The sequence below is a fragment of the Plodia interpunctella genome, chromosome 24 (assembly GCF_027563975.2).
Source record: "Plodia interpunctella isolate USDA-ARS_2022_Savannah chromosome 24, ilPloInte3.2, whole genome shotgun sequence".
Lineage (NCBI taxonomy): Eukaryota > Metazoa > Arthropoda > Insecta > Lepidoptera > Pyralidae > Plodia > Plodia interpunctella.
The window spans coordinates 4,159,517-4,179,289 of NC_071317.1; the positions used below are offsets into that span (position 1 = coordinate 4,159,517).

General features: G+C 35.6%; 2 protein-coding genes across 2 annotated transcripts; one reads left to right on the plus strand and one right to left on the minus strand.

Annotated features, from left to right (window-relative positions):
- Window positions 1-10,879: 10,879 nt before the first annotated feature.
- Window positions 10,880-15,253, plus strand: LOC128680392 (peroxiredoxin-2-like). The gene is made up of 7 exons (XM_053763504.2): window positions 10,880-11,069; window positions 11,172-11,220; window positions 11,837-11,978; window positions 12,237-12,372; window positions 12,688-12,790; window positions 12,952-13,080; window positions 13,397-15,253. Exons 1-7 carry the CDS (start codon window positions 11,037-11,039, stop codon window positions 13,486-13,488), a joined length of 684 nt encoding a protein of 227 aa, XP_053619479.1. The 5' UTR covers window positions 10,880-11,036; the 3' UTR covers window positions 13,489-15,253.
- A 373-nt stretch (window positions 15,254-15,626) lies between these two features.
- On the minus strand, window positions 15,627-18,840 carry LOC128680391 (protein SHQ1 homolog). Its single transcript, XM_053763503.2, has one exon. The coding sequence runs from the start codon at window positions 18,707-18,709 to the stop codon at window positions 17,303-17,305; it is 1,407 nt and encodes a 468-aa protein (XP_053619478.1). The 5' UTR covers window positions 18,710-18,840; the 3' UTR covers window positions 15,627-17,302.
- Window positions 18,841-19,773: the final 933 nt, after the last annotated feature.

Here is a 19,773-nt window from a genome sequence, read left to right on the forward strand (position 1 = left end):
TGGCCCTATTCTAGGGCGGAACCACACGCACTCTGCTCTAATGCCATTACCAAAACCAAAAACATATAATTACGTACTCTGCAAAACAAAACGCAATATAAAATATAACTTTTAACTGATCTTAAGCACATTACATTTTTTTCCAGTCGGATTATTTATCGGCACCAACTCGCACTAAAACCGATGTTAAATCACACATGTTCACAAACTTTGCTCCGCAATTCGACGTACTGGATACGCGACGGAATGCTGCACGATGAGATGTAATGCTGTGCGTTTATGAGTTATTATTGCGATTTATGGGTGACTCCTTGTCTCCCGCTGAAAACGACCCTGCCCACGTTACACCGTACATGGTTGCCAGCCGGGCTAAATGCCATAACGTGCTCTTCCTCCCGGCAAGATACAACAAATTTGCGGACAGCTCGCTGTCTGCTCTCGTCTTGTCAATGTAAATATGTCTTCAGAGGATGCTTTAAAACTCACTTTCAATGAACGTCATCTTGCCGGGTGGGAGCGGTGCGGTAGAAGTATGCTTATGAGCGTAAGCAGAGCCGGATGACGTGATCCACGCCACGATATTGTCAACAACTCTGGCGTTATTCTCACGCAAAAAGCATGGTGCACGTTTATTACGAAGTTATAATTATGCATAACAACGCGTGTGTTTTATACGTTTTCTCGGAAGACAGTTGTGGCGCGATATGACAATATCAAATCGCGTAGCGCTGCCTTGCCGCTTTTTTCGCTCACCTAGAACAAACCTCATATCAAATATCTTTGGCCAAAATGATTGGACGGATAACGAAGGCAACTCGCGCCAGCTCTCGAAAAACTTTGTAACTCTTGAAACTCTGTTCCCAATTATACGAGTACATATACACGATCGTCGGATGTTTTGTATTTACGAACTCCGGAAATTTCCATATTTCCGTTAAATGTTGGAATGGAATTTCCGAACGGAGTGCCTACTTAACGTTTTGTGTTATTTTTTAAATTATAATTAATGAAGCGATGGTCAACCAGCGGTAGTTAGAAAACCATCCATCTCGTGAAAAGGTTTACAAAATTAATTTTACCACTAGCTTCCGGTGAAAGAAAACATCGACCTAGCATGCAATTTTAATCGTCATTCTTCATAACTCGGTCAAATAATCATTAGTTTTAAAATTTTAATCGTTATTTCACTTAAAACGAATAAATTACTACCAAAAATAATACGACAAGACAAGGCTAAGCGGACGTGAAATCAATTTAGTATGACAGGCATTTTTGGGACCTAACTTCGTAATCAGAGAATTTTACACCCTCTTTCACCGAAAATAAAGTCTAATATCGATTAGGGTTCACTGCCAATCATAGTCGGCAACGTGATAGACACAGGAAAGTGGCATGAAAGGGTCTAAGCGAAAAGTTTAATGAAATAACCGTCAAAACTTGCCGCAGATACCAGAGCGACCACACCAAATTGCTGGTTCCATTCTGAAAGGTGGTAATCCATTTAATAAAGTAACTTTTTGATTAGTTATAGTACATTGAGTAAAGTAAAATAGATTACGTTCTTATTTTGTCTAATCTTCGGGGTAGACAGAGCCAAGATTCTGACAACTAGGGATGCCGACAACCTTGCGATGTGGTGAACTATGCCGAAAAGTAGAAAAGCGGACCCTAAGCTTCGACGCTCAACGGCTGAGGAAGGAACCGGAAAAACGCGAGTAAACGTGTTCAGCACGAGTAGCGATTCCGGACAAGCGAAATCAAAATGCGAAAATCTGAACAATACTTCTTTTTGGTGCTGACGCGTAAGATGATTTCCGGAACACAGCACAGGAAAAGCGTACCGTAAATCATCCTGCTGTTCAACACGGCCGCGCGCTGAATAGATGAAGGATTTTATAAGACGCGAGAGACACAAGAGTCGTACCCTTAACGGGTACGGCTGGTGGGCTTATTAAAAGAAATAATTAATGAAACAATATTTATTCAAATGACCATGTCTCATATTATGTTTAACACTTCTTCTTATAGAGCCTCTCCATTACTGGAGGTGGGCCGTCAGTTCCACAAACTTCTCCCTGTCCATCACCAAGCGAAACAGTTTTTCCACTCTGGTGATTCCAGTCCACTCCCTTATGTTTCTCAACCATGATTTTTTACGTCAACCAGCACGTCTTTTGCCTTCTATTTTGCCCATCATAATAAGTTGAAGCAGCTGATATAGGTCGTGTTGAACACGTTTCCTATCATCACCAAAGACTTCCACAAAGACCGATTTAAAACAGCTTGCGTCCAGCGTCTTCCTGCGACTTTGGCGTAGACGCTAAAAGTTAGTGGGCGCGCAACCTTATAGCTTTGTACACAACTTAGTTATAGGAACTTTGTTAAATGCTGGAATTTGCATTTAATCATTGTATTTAATTATTCAAGCCCAGCATCGCCCTGAGGCTTCGCTCGAGTGGGAATTTCGGGATAAAAAGTACCCTATGTGCTATTCCAAGTTATATTCTATCCGTGTACCGAATTTCATAACAATCGGTGCAGTAGAGTTGCGTGAAGGACCAACGTAAGTACATATACACATAAAGCCTCATAAACTTTCGCACTTATAATATTAGTAGTTGATTCCATTTGGTTTTCGCATTAAAAGCTGTACAAAATGAGTTGTTCTGTATTTAAATCATAAATACGTATTTCAATTTAACCTAACTGAGCATGCAATACTTTCCTTTGTACTTTAAGAGTATCAATAAAATGGTAATACAATGGCTTTCAGTTCCATTTTTGTCAATAAAAGGAGAATTTTTTCATCGGATTTTTTGAAAATAATATAAAAGAATTAGGTACTTACTCGACAAAACTTTCCACAAAAACTTTTACAGACAAAAGCTTTTATTGTATAACTGTTACCGTTGAAAGTTTCCCTTTAGCGAAGAGTTTGAATTCGTCCAAAACTAATGCTTTCATCACAAAATATTGATGGTGCAGAAATTAAGACAAATCTTATCATTATAACCATTAGAACCATTGTTCTATAATATGTTTTCAAGATTGGAACTTGAAGACACAATATTTTTCACAGACAGGAAACGTGATATGACGCTGGTTGTACACTATTATTAAACAGTTTGCCGAACTTGGTGGCTTTTCGACTTATATTGCTGGTTTTTCATTATGGTAAATTTAACATACAAACCGATATTGTGCCTTTAAGCAATGTTTTTAACTCTTTAGCGTTTCTTCGTGTAATGAATACATGAATCCATTTCATAGTCTTGCACTCAAGTAACAAAACATATTTTAATCTTTGATGTAGAAATTATTAATAAGTAGCTGCTGTTTACCCGTGGCTTCTTTATTTTATTTATTTCTTTTTATAAATATAGAAATATATTAGGACAAATCACACAGATTGAGCTAACCACGAAGTAAGTTCGAGACTTGTGTTATGGGATACTAATTCAACGATACTATATTTTATAACAAATACATATATAGATAAAAATTCAAGACCCTAAAGAAGATAAATTAAAATATAGATTTCTCCCAAATCACACGGGAACAATACTTTTTTCCAGGTCGAAAATTACCCTATATCCTTCTCCATAATCTTAATCGTTAATTAGGACCCCACATTTTATCTAGTCTATCTAAGTCAGTAAACTTCCCTTCAAGGGTATGAAAAGAGAATATTTTTCAAAATACATTTTTCAAATTTCTTAATAAAAATAATAAATAATAATAAAATTTTCAGATTATAATAATTCAACTTAGAATGGTATAAATCACTTAACGACGTCACAGATTTAACTTAACTTAGTCTACTGCCATTAAAAAGGATATCCGAATACTCTATTACCTAGGACACTAATGACATTGATAACAACTTTTTATCTCACTGAAGTCGAAGCTACTTGAATATTAGGACTAAGCCATCGTTATGTGTACACTATCTGACGTACATACACATTAAGTTATCCTTGTATCGATCTTGGTGTATTCCTCTTGGCTTCTAAATATTAGAACCACTAATTTGATTATAGCGCCACACCAGCGCCCCCCCGGCTTAGGGGAGTACTGCCAGCTCCTTACGGAGCCAGCCTAATTTCGCGTTTGTCGTATGCCTAATTCGACGCGTGCGCCTCCCATCTCTCGCTCCTACATATACAATAGTAATAGATTACTATACTAGAGCACTAGAGCATATATGCTCTCTCCTTTTCCGGTCGCTCTTGAGTACGGACGTGCTTGCAGGTCGAGTGAATTTCACGATGAGAAAAAGAAAGAGAGAGAGAGAGAATAAATTTGAGCAAATATATCTCTGTCACTGTTTTAAAACTATTGTGAATATGCATGCCTTAGCTAAATAAACATAAAAAAGGAGTTCCTTCAACGAAACTTAAAAAAAAAAAAAAACAAGTAGAGCCAGTGCTACATAAGAAGTCTCCGCAATATGTAGAACCATAGGTAAGAAATATATAATGTGTAGAACTAAGTATAAATAACAATTCGGGCTCGTTGTTGTCAGCAACTGTAGCCCTTGATTAAATTTTACACTTACCTGACAAATAAATGAATATGAATACTTATGATGTCGAATATAAATATTGACCCGGAAAATATCAGAGCCACCGCTATGTTATCCCGGAGATAAATATAATAAAAGGTCAGCCAAACCAAGGGGACAGGCTAATTTGAGAAATATGTCTTAAAATACGATAGGTAGGTATATGACGGCAATGGCACGCGCTAGGCGTAAACCATTTTCAAATTCAAAACTCTTGTTGATTTGACATTATAGTTATTGACAAAAAAATTACTTAAAACTAAATGTAACTTACTATTTAGGAGTGACTCGGAAAAAAACTATACTAAAATTATACACCTAAACCTTCCTCAGGAACCACAATATATATCTATTGGTGAAATATTTTTCTTTTATCTATGGTAAAAACCATACAAAAATACTTCGTTTTTGAGTTTATCGCGCACAGACGCGACAGTAGGCCTTTTATATAATAACCTTCTGTAAGCATTTATTTGCACAACATAACTTTTCAACGTAAGAAAGAATAGCGTAAGAAAAATATCGGCAAGGGTCGAACCACCCGGATCTAGCAAGTCAACACCGATTGCTTCAATCTGGGCTTCTGGTCCATTCAATTAGGTAATCTGATTGGTAGATAAGTCTTAAGATGTTTTCTTGGGCCTTTTAAGAGATCAAGATATTGGAGCGGTCCTTTTAACGCAATGGCCGAAATGTTCCAATTTACGCTATTTTTGTTTCACCTTTTGGCAAGATTGCTTGTCTTTATCGGTATGAACTACTTAGGAACTTGTCCATAATAATAAATGTCTATTACTAATCTAGAATAGACTTGAAAATGAAATAGGACTTTGGAATATTAGAATCCCTACTATATAGTGTTTGCTGCGTTTTATTTTTACACAATAAAAATTTTCGTCACAACATGGAACGTCGCATAAAATTCTATCAACAAAGGCTAAACAAATTCCAAATTCAATATAAGTAATTCCAATATTGGAAAATATAGACTACAACTAGCAACACCTTGGGACTTCACTCCCGCGCAGGGCCATTTGGGGATAAAAGTACATTCTATGTAAAGGTAATAATTAATTAACCCGTGTACCAAATTTTATAACGATCCAGTAGATTTTGCGCGAAACAGTACTAACACATATAATAAGTACATTAGTGGGATATCAATCCTTTTTTTTTCTATACTGGAAATAATTTAATAATTATTAACAAGAACTGTTGAATCATGTTCAAAAATCTAAATAAGTTTCAAAGGTTCTTTCTCATATTTTGCCTTCCTCGTCTTCTTCTTTGATGGTACCAAAATAATAATCAAACGCAGGGCAGCTTGTGGCGAGCTGTTGGGGAGTAGCGACCCCACGGACCTGAGTGCTCCCAGGGGAGGCCCCTGTTCCTTACCTCCGCCTTCCTTCCCCAAGGTCGGAGTGGAAACCGAGAGGTAACAGGACCCCTACCTCTGGCTTGCCTTCATCGGCCGGCCAGAGTGGAGTCGCGAGAGCTATATGCTCGAAGGGTGGAAGTGTAAAATGTCATAACGCCGGGGGCGTCTGACTGGATCACCATGATTTCGCGCCCCGCAGACTCACCTCTCTACACCCTTAGCCGCCCACGCCAAAGTTGCCCCTTTGTCGCCAATCGCGGCGACTGATTTGAGGGGCCCATCCAGTGAGCGGCGAGTCACCACCTGCCACTGAATAGTCAGTTATCATGATTATGGCAGGTGACCGAACTCTTTGCAATAGCCCATTCTCAGGCCATACAAATTTAATTCTATAGACCAGTACTTCTATCCATTATTCTGCAATAGTTCACACTCCCGCCGAGACCTGCTCATGGTCATATCATTTCATTGGTATATCCGGGAGCGGGTCTTGGCGGGAGACCTACACAACATCAAAATTCTCCAAAGGCCCTCTACGTGTTGGATCCATATCCCCACGCAAGCCTCTCAAAGGACCGGACTATGTGCCGTGAATCCCAAAAGGAGATATAAATCAAAATAATCAAATTTTAAACTCTTATTCTATAAATATCTTATACTCCACGGAACCTGCGATTCAAAACATTTAGGGTAAATCGGTAAATCCCTTCTCAAATTAGAAAGCGGGTCCGAGAGGGTACTCGACATAATCTGAACAGCGAAACGGGGTGTGAAGCACATCTAATTATGAATATTCAAATACCCAGATAGTTTGTTATTTTTCGTCACAGAACTTCCCCAATTTTTATCTTGTTCAAAACTGTACTGAATAAGGCGGGATAACTAGTTTACTTATTAATGAAGTTGAAGTTAAGAATGTGTGGCATATTGCCAGCCCATTGCCATGGCCCTAGGAGAAAGAATCACCTATTTTAGCATTTTCCCTCATAAGACTTTTACTATTTGTGCGGAAGCAGAACTAGTTGGCGCATACTGTTTCACTTTTCCTGAAAAAAAATGATATTTTGATTTTTTATTGCGATTCGATAATAAATATTTTGTTGGCCATTGAATAAACATAACTGTGTAACAGTTCCATCAACACAACTTCACACCGGAAATTATATTATGACTACAACCACGGCGACAGTAAAGTGCTTGAAACGTTAGCTAAAAAAGGTTTGTGCCATCAATATAATATATGTACTTATGTTGATACCTCCGTTACATGGATAGATCCATTCATCTATATAATTTAATCCATATAGGTCTATGTTGTCTATGATCGATGTCCCGTGTGACCCCAAATATTACTTTTATAAGTTGACGGATGGTCGCGTCCCACAAGTTGAGCGATAACCATCGGCCGTAACTGTCTTGTCCCTACCTACCCCGATATTATAATCAATTTATTGACTATTTCTGTTAGATCCTCATCTCATAGGACATGGTCTGTACAATAATAAAAACATAATGTAATGTCCTTATATCTGTGGTCTGTATTCATTTTGTAGAATTGGCACTAGCCAATTAAATAATGACTACATTAGTACTATACTTAGCACTTTCCAAACAAAATTATCCATTTTTTTCCTCCCACGAATTTCATGTGAGTAGGTAGGTTTTTTTAAAGTCGTTATGTTAAATTACACAAATTTGTGTTATTTACTTATTGTATTGTTCAGTATTCTGAAGTAGATATCTACTTAAGTAGTTAATATAAATTACTATACTATTATTATAAAGAAGTAAGCGTTTGTGACTTTGTAAGTTTGTATGTTTGAGGCAGGTAATCTACGAAACTTTGAAAATCTAATCTCCGAAATTTTGAAATCGGTTCGGTAGAACCGATTTCAAAAGTTCTTTCACCATTAGAAAGGTACATTATCCAAGATTGCTATAAGCTATATTTTATCTCAAAATTCCCACAGGAGCGAAACCCCGGGCAACATCTCGTAGTTAATAAAACAAAAAACCCGAACTCTATGAGTTAGGTACTATTTACAACATTACAACCAAATAGAGAATCAAGGCTTAATACAATTTGGGCAAAAAAAATTATATTCCAAATTCAAATTGTGATTGAAAACAGTTTCAACTGCAACTGACGATCGGCTGAGCAATATCGAAGGGCAATTAAACGTCTCCCGGAGCGGAATTATTTCCGCCAACGAGCTCATATCCTAATGGAGATCACAGTACTTATGTTTGTTTACAAAATAATCGGTAGGTATCTATATATTTACATAATACATATCATAAGTAACTCTATCTCTTTCTCTCTCTCTCTTTCTCCTCCGCGAATTCCCGGTTGCGTTCGGGGCTCAGGGGTTCAGGGTCAGCTTCAAATAACATTATAATAATATATAATACTAAGTATTTCAGAATAAGTGCTTGTTTTATTTATTATTAGATGTTGCCCGGGGCATCGCTCAGTCTTGGATAATGTACCTACCTAATGGTGAAAGAATTTTTGAAATCGGTTCAGTTTCGGAGATTACCCGCCTCAAACATACAAACTCACAAAAGCTTACCTCTTTATAATAATAGTATAGATTGCAATAAATATTAGGTAATCCTTGTTTTTACTATAAATAAACCTAGCTAGATATCTACCGACAACAAACAAAATGTGTCTTGCGATTTTTCATAATATATCGATTTTAACTTTATTATATTCCGAGCTCCTCGATTTCAGTAGAGAAATCAACTCAATGTTGTGAAGTTGTGAACTTGATTCTATAAATTCCGAAGAAACGTTAATAGGGCATATTACTCAAAGCTCAGCGCAGATGGCGCTACTGGTACGCCAATTTTCAATATTGTTGCAGATTACGACCAAAAATACCTTCAATCATCAAAATTCAAAAATACGCAATCATAGTGCGAGTTTAAAGGAAAAAGGAAGGATTTAGTGGGTTATCCTGAAAATAATAACACTATTTTAGGTTATGTTCTGCATTATTTAGTCAACTGTGGTCATAAACTGATATAAACTTGATTTTAACCTTACCTGTATGAAGTCCATATTTTAATAAATCTTCACGTTTCAAGTGTTCCGAGCTTCTTTTCGACCGTTTACCGCGAAAATTTTACTACGTGAGGCGTATCCCATAGTTTTCGAAGTTTTTTATCTTATGGGAAACGATTTTTCCCAATATTTCGGCACCCGAATATGCTACAGTGTTGTATATTTTCACAAACGAATGCTTACATAATGAAAGGATTAATAAAGTACTCTAAAATAAACTTTTTAATCGACATAGCAAAAGGCGGCAAAACTTTTGTGTACCTAACATACAGTGCTGCACTCTAACGGGATAAATGTGCAGTAATACTCCCTATTTCAGAATCAGGATGATTCTAAACAAATGTAGCCCAATCAAATAAGCCCACTACTACTCTTGCTTTTACTTAAAATTCATAGGTATGTTGGTACGTAACTTTTTCATTCTTTTTTCCAACTAGCTCGCGTGATCCATCGCCTTTTGCGCATAAAATTACTGTATGCGTAAAATGTGTACCTATAATGTACGTATCTTGTGTAACTCAAACACAGCGAATGTTAGTTAATTAGCATAATAAAACTAGCAATTAGCGATATGTCGGGAAATGTAACCTTTCGTTGCCATATTTGATGACGTCTATATATTTGATGTTTCAGGAGTGAATGTTTACCTACCTAACATGTAGATACCTAGTTTCTATGGTTACAATAAAATTAGATAACTCTGTATGTTTGAACTTTTTTATGAAAATAGACGTAGGGCCAGAGTATCTTCTGGCCCTGTTATTCATAAAAAAGTCAGATCAGTCGGAACTCTCAGATGAGTTTTTATAAAACCACAGCCGAATATTTAAATTTTTATTTTTTATGCTAAAACCCTCACTCTTCCCGGCGTCACAGCCCCAAATGTAACATACTATATACTATGATTATGAAATGTAACATACTATATACTATGATTAAAGTTATATACTTAAGAGTTATTAGGCTTTTAAAGTTTCCAAGTGTTACTGAATTTTCATGGAAGTAGTAGGGAGTATTACAGCGCATTTATCACGTCAGAGTGCAGCACAGTATGGTTGGTAAACAAAAGCATTGCCGCCTTTTTCTAAGTTGATAAAAACGTTTATTTTATTCATATTTTTCTTATGTAAGCATTCATTTGTGAAAACATACAACAGTGTTGCATATTCGGGTGCTGAAATTGAGGGTTTTCCAAAAGATAAAAACCTTCGAAAATTAGGGGAAACCGCCACACGCTGCAAAATTTTCGAGCCAGTAAATGGTCAAAAATATGCTCGGAACACTTCACACCTGACGACTTATGAAAATATCGACTTCCTACAGGTACTTCCTACAGGCTTTCAGTCAAAATCAAGTTTACATCAGTTTATGACCACAGTTGACCAAATAATGCAGAAAAAAAGCAGTGAACCGCCCTTCAGTTTTCTCATGGTCTAAAACTGAAGTCTTAAAAATCAAATAATATGTGTCGTCGTATATGAAGTTAACCCTATAGACGGTTTTTTGTGTTAATATTTTTGATTTTAATAGTTTTTGGGTGGAAGTGGTTAATTGATTATGTTGAAGAAGTGGTGATCGAAAATAATATACCTACATATCCCAATCCCACAAATAAGTAGTGAAAATGCGTAATATGGCCTCTCAGATTTTTTATTTCTTTTAATACATTTTATATACTTAGCTATTACTGTAGCTGTCAGGTTTAGCTATTCTATCACGCTGTCGCCAGTGGACTATAGCAAATTTTATTACAAAAATTATTTTACAAAAGACTTGGCTGTATGAGGTAATACCTCCTCAAAGAAACGAGGAAATAAACCAAAAAAAATTACACTGTCACCACAGATTAGACATTTCTGCTGTCACCAAATTGTCAATTTCACTCGAAAAGAAAAAACGAAAAAGCAAGCATTTGAAGTTTTCTAGAAATACTTCAATTTAATCTACGAGAAAATTCGCTTGATTGCTTTCAAGTTTACTGTCGTTATAATTTACTACTTCGATTTTTCTACGAATTAAGCATAATGTCATTTTTAATTAAGCAATTCACTCGCAAGGTAAAGTGTTTTTACATAATTTTCACGTTTCTATACATATCTCATACCATTCAATTTGCATTTTACTTTTGAACTGTGTGAACATTATAATTTTTCTTTTAGATCTTATCACCGGCTATTTCTGCAGCCAACAAACTCAATTTCTCAACCAGTAAGTTTTCAAAGTTTTGTTGCCAATGCAATATCATTATATAACCTACAAACTTTATTTTACACTCATACGACATAAACAATATATAGGTATATCTTATTTTAATAGTTACTCTGAAATAATTAAATTAAAAATTTATTTCTTCATTTGAAATTTAGCAACTCAAGTTACTATAAGACATATTTTGTGTTGGCTCTAGTACACTACTAATAGTACTAATGCTAAATACTAGTAATAGTACTCTGATCTACCCAGTCTGAATAAGGAACTAAAATCTAAACAAAATATAGCTATGTTCCAGTGTTAGATTTGTTTGCACAGTGACATAAACAAAGCAAGTGAGCACTACAAACTTTTATATACCTATACATAACAAAGTATGTGGTAAGAAATAAGTGTATATTCTATATATATATATAAAATGGTCTTCTGGAACCAACAATGTTTTTCATTTTAGGATTTCTTCTCAGCAGTGGTCATTCTGAAATGCTAGTAGTAGTTTGTAGCTTTGGTAAATAATATTTAATTTTGAATATGACATGGATGAGTGCTTGTGAAGGTCTTATTTCAGAATAAATGATTTTATTTTATTCTAAATCAAATTTTCCTATGTCAGCCAGTTCAGTTCTAACGCCGCGTATTCAGAAGCCAGCCCCCGATTTTGCCGCTACAGCTGTGGTCAATGGAGAGTTCAATACACTCAAGCTTGCAGACTTCAGTGGCAAATATGTAGTCCTCTTCTTTTATCCTCTGGACTTGTAAGTATCTATTTTTTAAAAACTTTGTTTTCATGTTCAAGTTTGTACTTCAGTCTCAATTATCTTTAAATTTTTGTCGTCACGTTCTGACCAATCAACTCAAATTAAAATCAAATCAACCTTCTTTGGGAATGCTATTGTTGCTTAGACTATGTGTTCCTTAGTCGCCTCGTACGATATCCACTGAAGGATATAGAGTGGTTCTAGAGCAGAACCACACTAGTGCAAATCTAAAATGTATAAACCTTAAATTTTCAGTACATTTGTCTGCCCGACTGAGCTTATTGCATTCAGTGATAGAGCGAGAGACTTTGAGAATATCAACTGTCAAGTGATTGGCGTTTCCACAGACTCGGAATTCAGCCATCTTGCCTGGATCAATACACCTAGAAAGGTTTGCATTATTTTATTTTTAGAAAATTGTCTGCCAAATTCAGACTTTTGTGAATTGAAATCTAAATGATCTTGTCATGAATAACAATTTTTTTTTTCAATTAATATTTTTAATGTTATTAATATTTTTTTATTCCTTTAATTTTGAACTTATTATGAAAGCTAGATAAGTTTATATTAGAGATCCTTCATGAGGCTGACATAGTCACACAAAGTGCACTGAAGCCTTGTCAAAAAATTAGAAGAAAAAAAAAATTTGAACTTAGCATTTACATAACACACTTGGTTAAACATAAGTCTGTTTTGATGATTACAGGATGGTGGTTTAGGGAAGTTGGAAATACCCTTGCTAGCTGACTACAAGAAGAATATATCAAAAGACTATGATGTGTTGCTTGATGAAGGATTCGCTCTTCGGGGTAATTATTTAGGTTTTATCAATTCTTTCCACCCTCTTTGGGAATGCTCTGGCGTCCCGTAGTCGCATAGTAAAAGGAGGATATTAGAGGATCACTCCATAGTGATAGCAGAAAATTTTTTTCGTCCTTTCTAAATTTTCAAAATTTCTGTTCTTGTACAGGTCTGTTCATAATCGACGGCAATGGAATCCTAAGGCACTTGTCAGTCAATGACCTGCCCGTTGGTCGGTCAGTAGAAGAAACACTTAGGCTTGTGAAGGCGTTCCAATTTGCTGATAAACACGGTGAAGGTATGTGCACCTTGATTTTATTTAAAACTAGATTTCAATATTAATAATTTGAGTTTAAACTTAATCAAGCCTGATGAAGCAAAGATGAGATCCAGGTTTACACGCAGCTCAAAAAATGCATGTCAACTCTTGCCTTGAAGACTATCATAGATAATAATAATAATATATCAATTCAAAAATAACTGTGTGTGAGCCAAGCACCTTATTTTTAAGTTTTCTTTTATACTATGTGTCACAGTTGAGAGCATCAAAATCCGTATAGTGATGATGGCGCTAATGATAAGGCTTTAATCACAACTATTTATTTTGATTTCAGTGTGCCCCGCTAACTGGAATCCTGACACAAATGCGAACACAATTAAGCCCAACCCGCGAGAAAGCAAGGAGTACTTCAAAAACGCAAATTAAACTGACAATAAAGGTCATATTATTATCCATTTCAACCGCTCCCACCCAGCAAGATGACATTCATTGAAAAGTGAGCTTTAAGACGTCTTCTTTAGACATATTTTACATTGCAACAAATTAGCGCTTTCAGCTCTCGTCTTATCTACAGCAAATGCTTTAAAGCTCACTTTTCAATGAATGTCATCTTGGCGGGTGGCCTAAACAACGTCAGCCAAATGTTCACTTTACAAATCCAGTGCTGAATACATTTTGTTTAGCAATTTTATTCACAGTAATCGCAAGGCTTTCAGCCCTTTAGCCTAAGGAAGGAAATAGGGTAAAAGATATGTTTTAAATAAAATAGTCATAAAATTTTGGCTAAAAGGCTCGGGCCGCGTATGCATTCTAAGAGAGAAAGTCGTGAAGCTATAGAAAATACTTCTTTTTTAGTGACGGTACATCATATTGCAATTTCTTTCATCCATTGCCCGACTTCTCATATGTATTGCGAGGAAGTATAAGCATGACATATAGTTATACCTTTCACCACGTGAGAAAGAGGGGTGGACGGACCACGGATGTAAGAGATGGCTATACATATATGGACCTTGCATCAAAACGTTCTTAACAGTGCGAGCTGCAGTAAGTGTGAAACCATTTTTAATTAAGTTAATAATGTCCTTTAAGAAAATGTACTGCTCAGAAAAACATAATTGAAACGATTTTTGGAGGAAGTTTCGACCGCTGCGGTCGCGCTGTAAATTTTCTTGAGGAAGCAATTATTTCCAAAACCAATCATTCATAAAATTGACAATTACCACAGTACAGATTAATTATTTTAAAGACAGATAGTAAACTTTTACTATCTTTTGTTCTTGTCTTTGTTCAAATTTAAAATATTGTAATGATAGGGCGACCGCAGCGGTCGAATCATTCTGAGAACCAGCCAATAGTCATTTCTATGTTATTTAAGAACCTTTGTTCTTAAATTAACATAATAATAAGACAAGAGCTTACTCTTATCCGTAAGTGAAGTAATATATTGTTTTCTTTAGGTATAATGTGTAAAATAAACTTTTATTATGTTAAATTTAATCTGTTTCATCCCGAATGCATTTATTGTGCAATAATTGTAACTCACTTTCAAGACAACTGTATCTACATTTTTAAGGATAAGACAATAGAGGTATTGTTTTTGACAAATAATTTTAGTTTATAATTCAATTCATCAAAATTTTAGAACAATTCGGTTTTAGTTATAACTAATATTTGTATGGGCAGGTTCACTGCATCCATGCTAATCAGAATATAATACCACTTCTATTTACGATGTACAATAGAAATGCTTAGGTATTGAGGTCTGTGCACGCCTAATGCCTATATAGCAAGATGGTATGGAATGACAATATGCAAATGTGAACGCATGCTTTACAATTCCATACATTCGCGTTTTCAGCTCTCCATACTGGCCAAGTGGCTCTCCATAATGGATATTATGAAAAATTTAGGATTTTTTCGAGAAATTATTTCTAGTGTTATTTTCTCGAATGAAACATGAACTACTGAATACAAATTTTGAAAGGTATTTCTGTAATACTGTATTGTAACTTTGTCAAATGTATTCATATTATTTATTCGCCAACCAAGTGTCACAATGATCTTAAAGATTTTAGATCTTTAGATTGAATTTGCCCGAACTGTATTTTACAACCCTGTTCATATTAGTTACTATTTTATTGTGATATTTTAAATGAGGTTTCCGTAATAAAGTTAATTCTGTTATGTACATGTGTTTTATTTTACTAAAATCATCTGATAGTGAAACATACCAAAACCTGATCCCTAGTTCTAAGAGAGTTCACAAACTTCTTCATAGTCGTATTCCTCATGGTCATACGTGACGTGACTATGAATGGAATCTGTGGCATTCCAGTATTACTCCTATGGTCATTGCGTTATCCATTTCACACACAATAACCAACCAGGATGCAGGTTTCATCACGATGTTTTCCTTCACCGGAAGCATGTGCTTCCGGTGAAGGTGGTATAAGGAAACTACTACACATGAGTCAGATTGGTATACAAACTCATATGGTACAAGTAAGATTCGAACCTGGGACTTTGGTCTTATTACGCCGAAAAAAAAATTAAACAATATGTACTTACTTAGGATTATACATATATTTTAAATGATTTAAAAGATCAGTACATCTTGATAATATAATAACAGATACACTTTTGAAAAGGTACTATAATTATTTTCAAACATTCTATCGATTTTAATAAACTGTGCATTATAACAACTACATATCCTACTAGTGTAGTAGGTAATTAAATGTTATTTATAAAGCTCAGATGCATTGGCGTAACTACAGGAGGGCTGTGATCCGGGCCCCAACGCTCAGGGGTCCCTCGGAATCTGACTAAACTATAAATTGTTCTTGTGGAAACCACGACCACGTGGCCAGATTGTTTCGTAATATTAACCAGATCCCCGGAAAGCCTCTTTTAATGTCAACTTGTTCTTATAATAATTCTTAGTTATTTATCATAAACTAATAATGTTAGTTAGTTATTTATCAATTAATAAATCGACTATGTTGAACGTTGAATTCGGAACACGACGAATGCAGAAACCAAACGTTTAAATAGTTTAGTTAGGGTCCTAGTTTCTTTTTAGCCCTGGGGGCCTGGGGCCTTTGGATACCTTCAGCTACGCCATTGTTGAGACGTGAATAATTTACAAATATTTATTGATTTATGACTATTCAGTCTTCAAATTAATTAACTTAAATGCTAAAAGTACATACCTATTAAATGACTTTCAATCGATATAATCGAAAAATGCCAATTCTGGAAATTACAAGAGTTCTAAACGTCAGATTCTACAAATAATATTTTTTTAAATTATAATTACAAGCAGATATACCATAAAACGTGAACATGAAACTCTTTTCTATTACTGACTAGTGGTATAGCACTAGTCCCATAAAGTATCCTAAAAAATATTGATAAAATATATACAATTTGAAAATCTGCCATTTAACATCAAAAGAATATTGTCTATAACACATCGAAAATTGTGGAATAGGTACCTACATCTTTACTTATGCTTACACAATACGTAAACACAAAATTCACACTTACGCATTTAGCATTTTTAGAGCCTTTTGATTATTATGTTTCATCATTCAAGCTAGTTTTTTATGGGTTAGTATTTTGTTAGGAGATATTGAGGGGTTGTGAAGATTGCAATTACATCTAGACCACTTAATGTGGCATTGAAGCACAGAGGAGCTCAAGATAACACATTTTTACACCACAGAGCTCCCAAGCAATTAGTGTATTATGTATTCATTTTAGTCATTGGCTACTACAATACTACTTTAGTACAGTAGATCCTGCTTAACTATTAGATTAATTGTGCAAAGTTCTAAAGTGGATACCACATGCACAAATTTAAGACAATACAGGAGATTACAAAATATAATAAATCTTTAAAGTTTATCCTATCTTGTGGTGCTAAGTGCACCATAAATGTAAACGTCTTTACTGTAACCTGCCAAAGGTCATTGCGTATATCACAAGATTCACATATTATTATATAGCTCACACATTCTAATATTGATGGTTATTCTTGTGTATCATATGCTTAGTGACAAATGAGTGAAAACTAACATCAACCACTAAAATATAGTAGCTACTCTCGATCGCGAATAATCAAGACACATGCATACACAATTGTTATTTGATAGCTATCAGTCCATAGACAATGGGTTGAATCCTAGGCAATGTCTTACAAGCCTTTGCTTGAATGCTAGGAGCACCTATACTGTTATGATGGATCATCATCGGAATCCAGCTCATCTGAGGAATCATCAGATGAATCAGAACTTGAATCGCTACTAGAATCAGATGAACCGCTGCTGGAATCAGACGTTTCATCACTTTCCTCTAGGATCACATTATTTCTTCTTGGCAATAAAGACATTGATGCCATTTTTAATGCCACTTCATTCTCCATTATCTCTATTTCATCTTGCTGTACCATCTCGGCTGCCGATTCTAGTTCCACTAGTTCTAAATCAAGATCATTCTTCTCAACCTCCAAATTAGCTATATTATTACATAAATCATCCAACTCTTCACCCCTGCATTTCTGTACGAATATTAGGTAATCCTTTATGTACAATTGGTTAAGAATGTATCGAGCATCATTACTTGTATTGAACATTTGATGTATTTCTATCAGAGATTTTATAATAAACTTCTTGCCTTTACGAAATAATGACACCAGATCACTTTTGACCTTGTGGCAAAGTTCAAAATTTCTAAATATTGGATAAATCAAGGCTCTTCTGTAACAAGCTAGTAATGTTTCTTTTGTGTCATTAAAAACACAAAACCAACTCAATGTTGAAGACAATTTGTTTATTGTCCAGCTAGATTCAACAGTGCTTTCATTCAATGTAGTTCTTTTATCATAGCAATATCCATATAAAATGTCAACTAAGCCAAGTAAAACTTGCTTGTACTCTCTTTTATTTAGCAAATAATTTTTATTTGGCAATTCCTTCAAAACACCTACTTCATCTTCAGTAAAATCTGATTCTATATTGAACCCTGAAGAATCCCAAAAAGGTTTAGAGCATATATATGGGCTAACAAGTTCATCATCAAAGTAATCAGCCAAATAATGGTCTGGTGAGAATTTATTATCTTCATACTTTACTCTCAGTTTGTGCCGCTCATCTATCGAAACTTGTTCTGGTGCTCTTAATTCAAAAATTTGGGGAAATTCGCTGCCAATTCCATGAAATTCAGTAGTCATTTTACTGGCAAAGCCATAGCCAAAACTATCCCCTGATTCCTGGTTTTCATTCTCGTCGAAGGTGATACCGTCTTCTTCAAGCATTTCAACTAAACTAGGGTTGATGTCTGGTATATCTCGCGGAGCTAGAAGGCTAGTTATCATGTCCAAGTTCTCAAAATACTCTCCTGGTGTCTCCTTATCGAAAGTAAGATTGAAATCCCCTGAGTCACATACGTACGAGCCTTTCGAGCGGTCATTGTCGATAATCCGTCCAGGCAGACGCAACCTCAAAAAATAAGGACTGGAAACAAATAGAAAATTCTCGCCATCCACATCAATTTCTGTATCACCCACATTTGTATACGGGGCATGAACACTGATATAAACACGATTATCGTCCTGTGTTAGCTTGAATCGAGGCGTAAGCATGTCTGCGTTGTTGATATATCTCGAAAACAAGAATAACAAAAGCAAGTTGCACGCACAGCGCACTGCGTAGCGCGCACATTCGTCGAGACAAGACAGGCACGCAGGCAGTAAGCTGGGCAGAAGGGTGAGGAGGGAGGCAGCAGACAGACGGACGAACGAACGGAACGAACATTGGAATGAAAGGTTGACATTGAGAGATCAACGGACGGCAAAGGCGATATATAGTTAACGGATGTAGCGCAAACACAGCCATTCAACATTTAACAATAAAAAACCGGCAAAGCAGGGTACGTTACCAAATTTAGTTTACCAAAAGTATCGTTAATTAACGTTATTATTATGTATCTCCTTTTAAAAATTCACGGCACTAAGTCCGGTCCTTTGAGAGGTTTGCGTGGGGGTATGGATCCAACTCGTAGAGGCCCTTTGGAGAGTTTTGATGTTGTGTAATTCTCCCGCCAAAACCCGCTCGCGGATATACTAATAAAATGATATGCCCATGAGCAGGTCTCGGCGGGAGTGTGAACTATTGCAGAATAATGGATAGAAGAACTGGTCTATAGAATGAAATTTGGATAGACTGGCTATTATTATTATTAATTTAACGTTAAAAGTATGTTAAAAGTATCGTTACTTATTTGGATTTAGTTCTATTGCAAGATTCTACCCTAACAAACATAGACAAGTAACATTGGACGTTTAATAAAAGCGTAAAAAGATAAATTTCCCATAAAATAGACTTACCATTTTACACCGATTAACTGATTTTGCTTCTGCCTGTATTCGATTCTGACTCAAGAATAAAGCGTGGAGAGCGAGATCTTATAAAAGAAAAACATAGCGTAGCGAACGTACCATACTTTTAACGTTATTACCATTGGTAACGATATTAGAGATAACCGGTATTTTTTGAAAAAGTATGCCCAAATATATTTACCTTGGCCGCTAACGTTAACTACATTTGACAGCGGTATATTACGACATTTTTAACGGTATATCAAGCCCTGCGGCAAAGAGCAATCCGAACTTGCTCGCAAAGAGCTCGGTAAATATTATTTATTAGG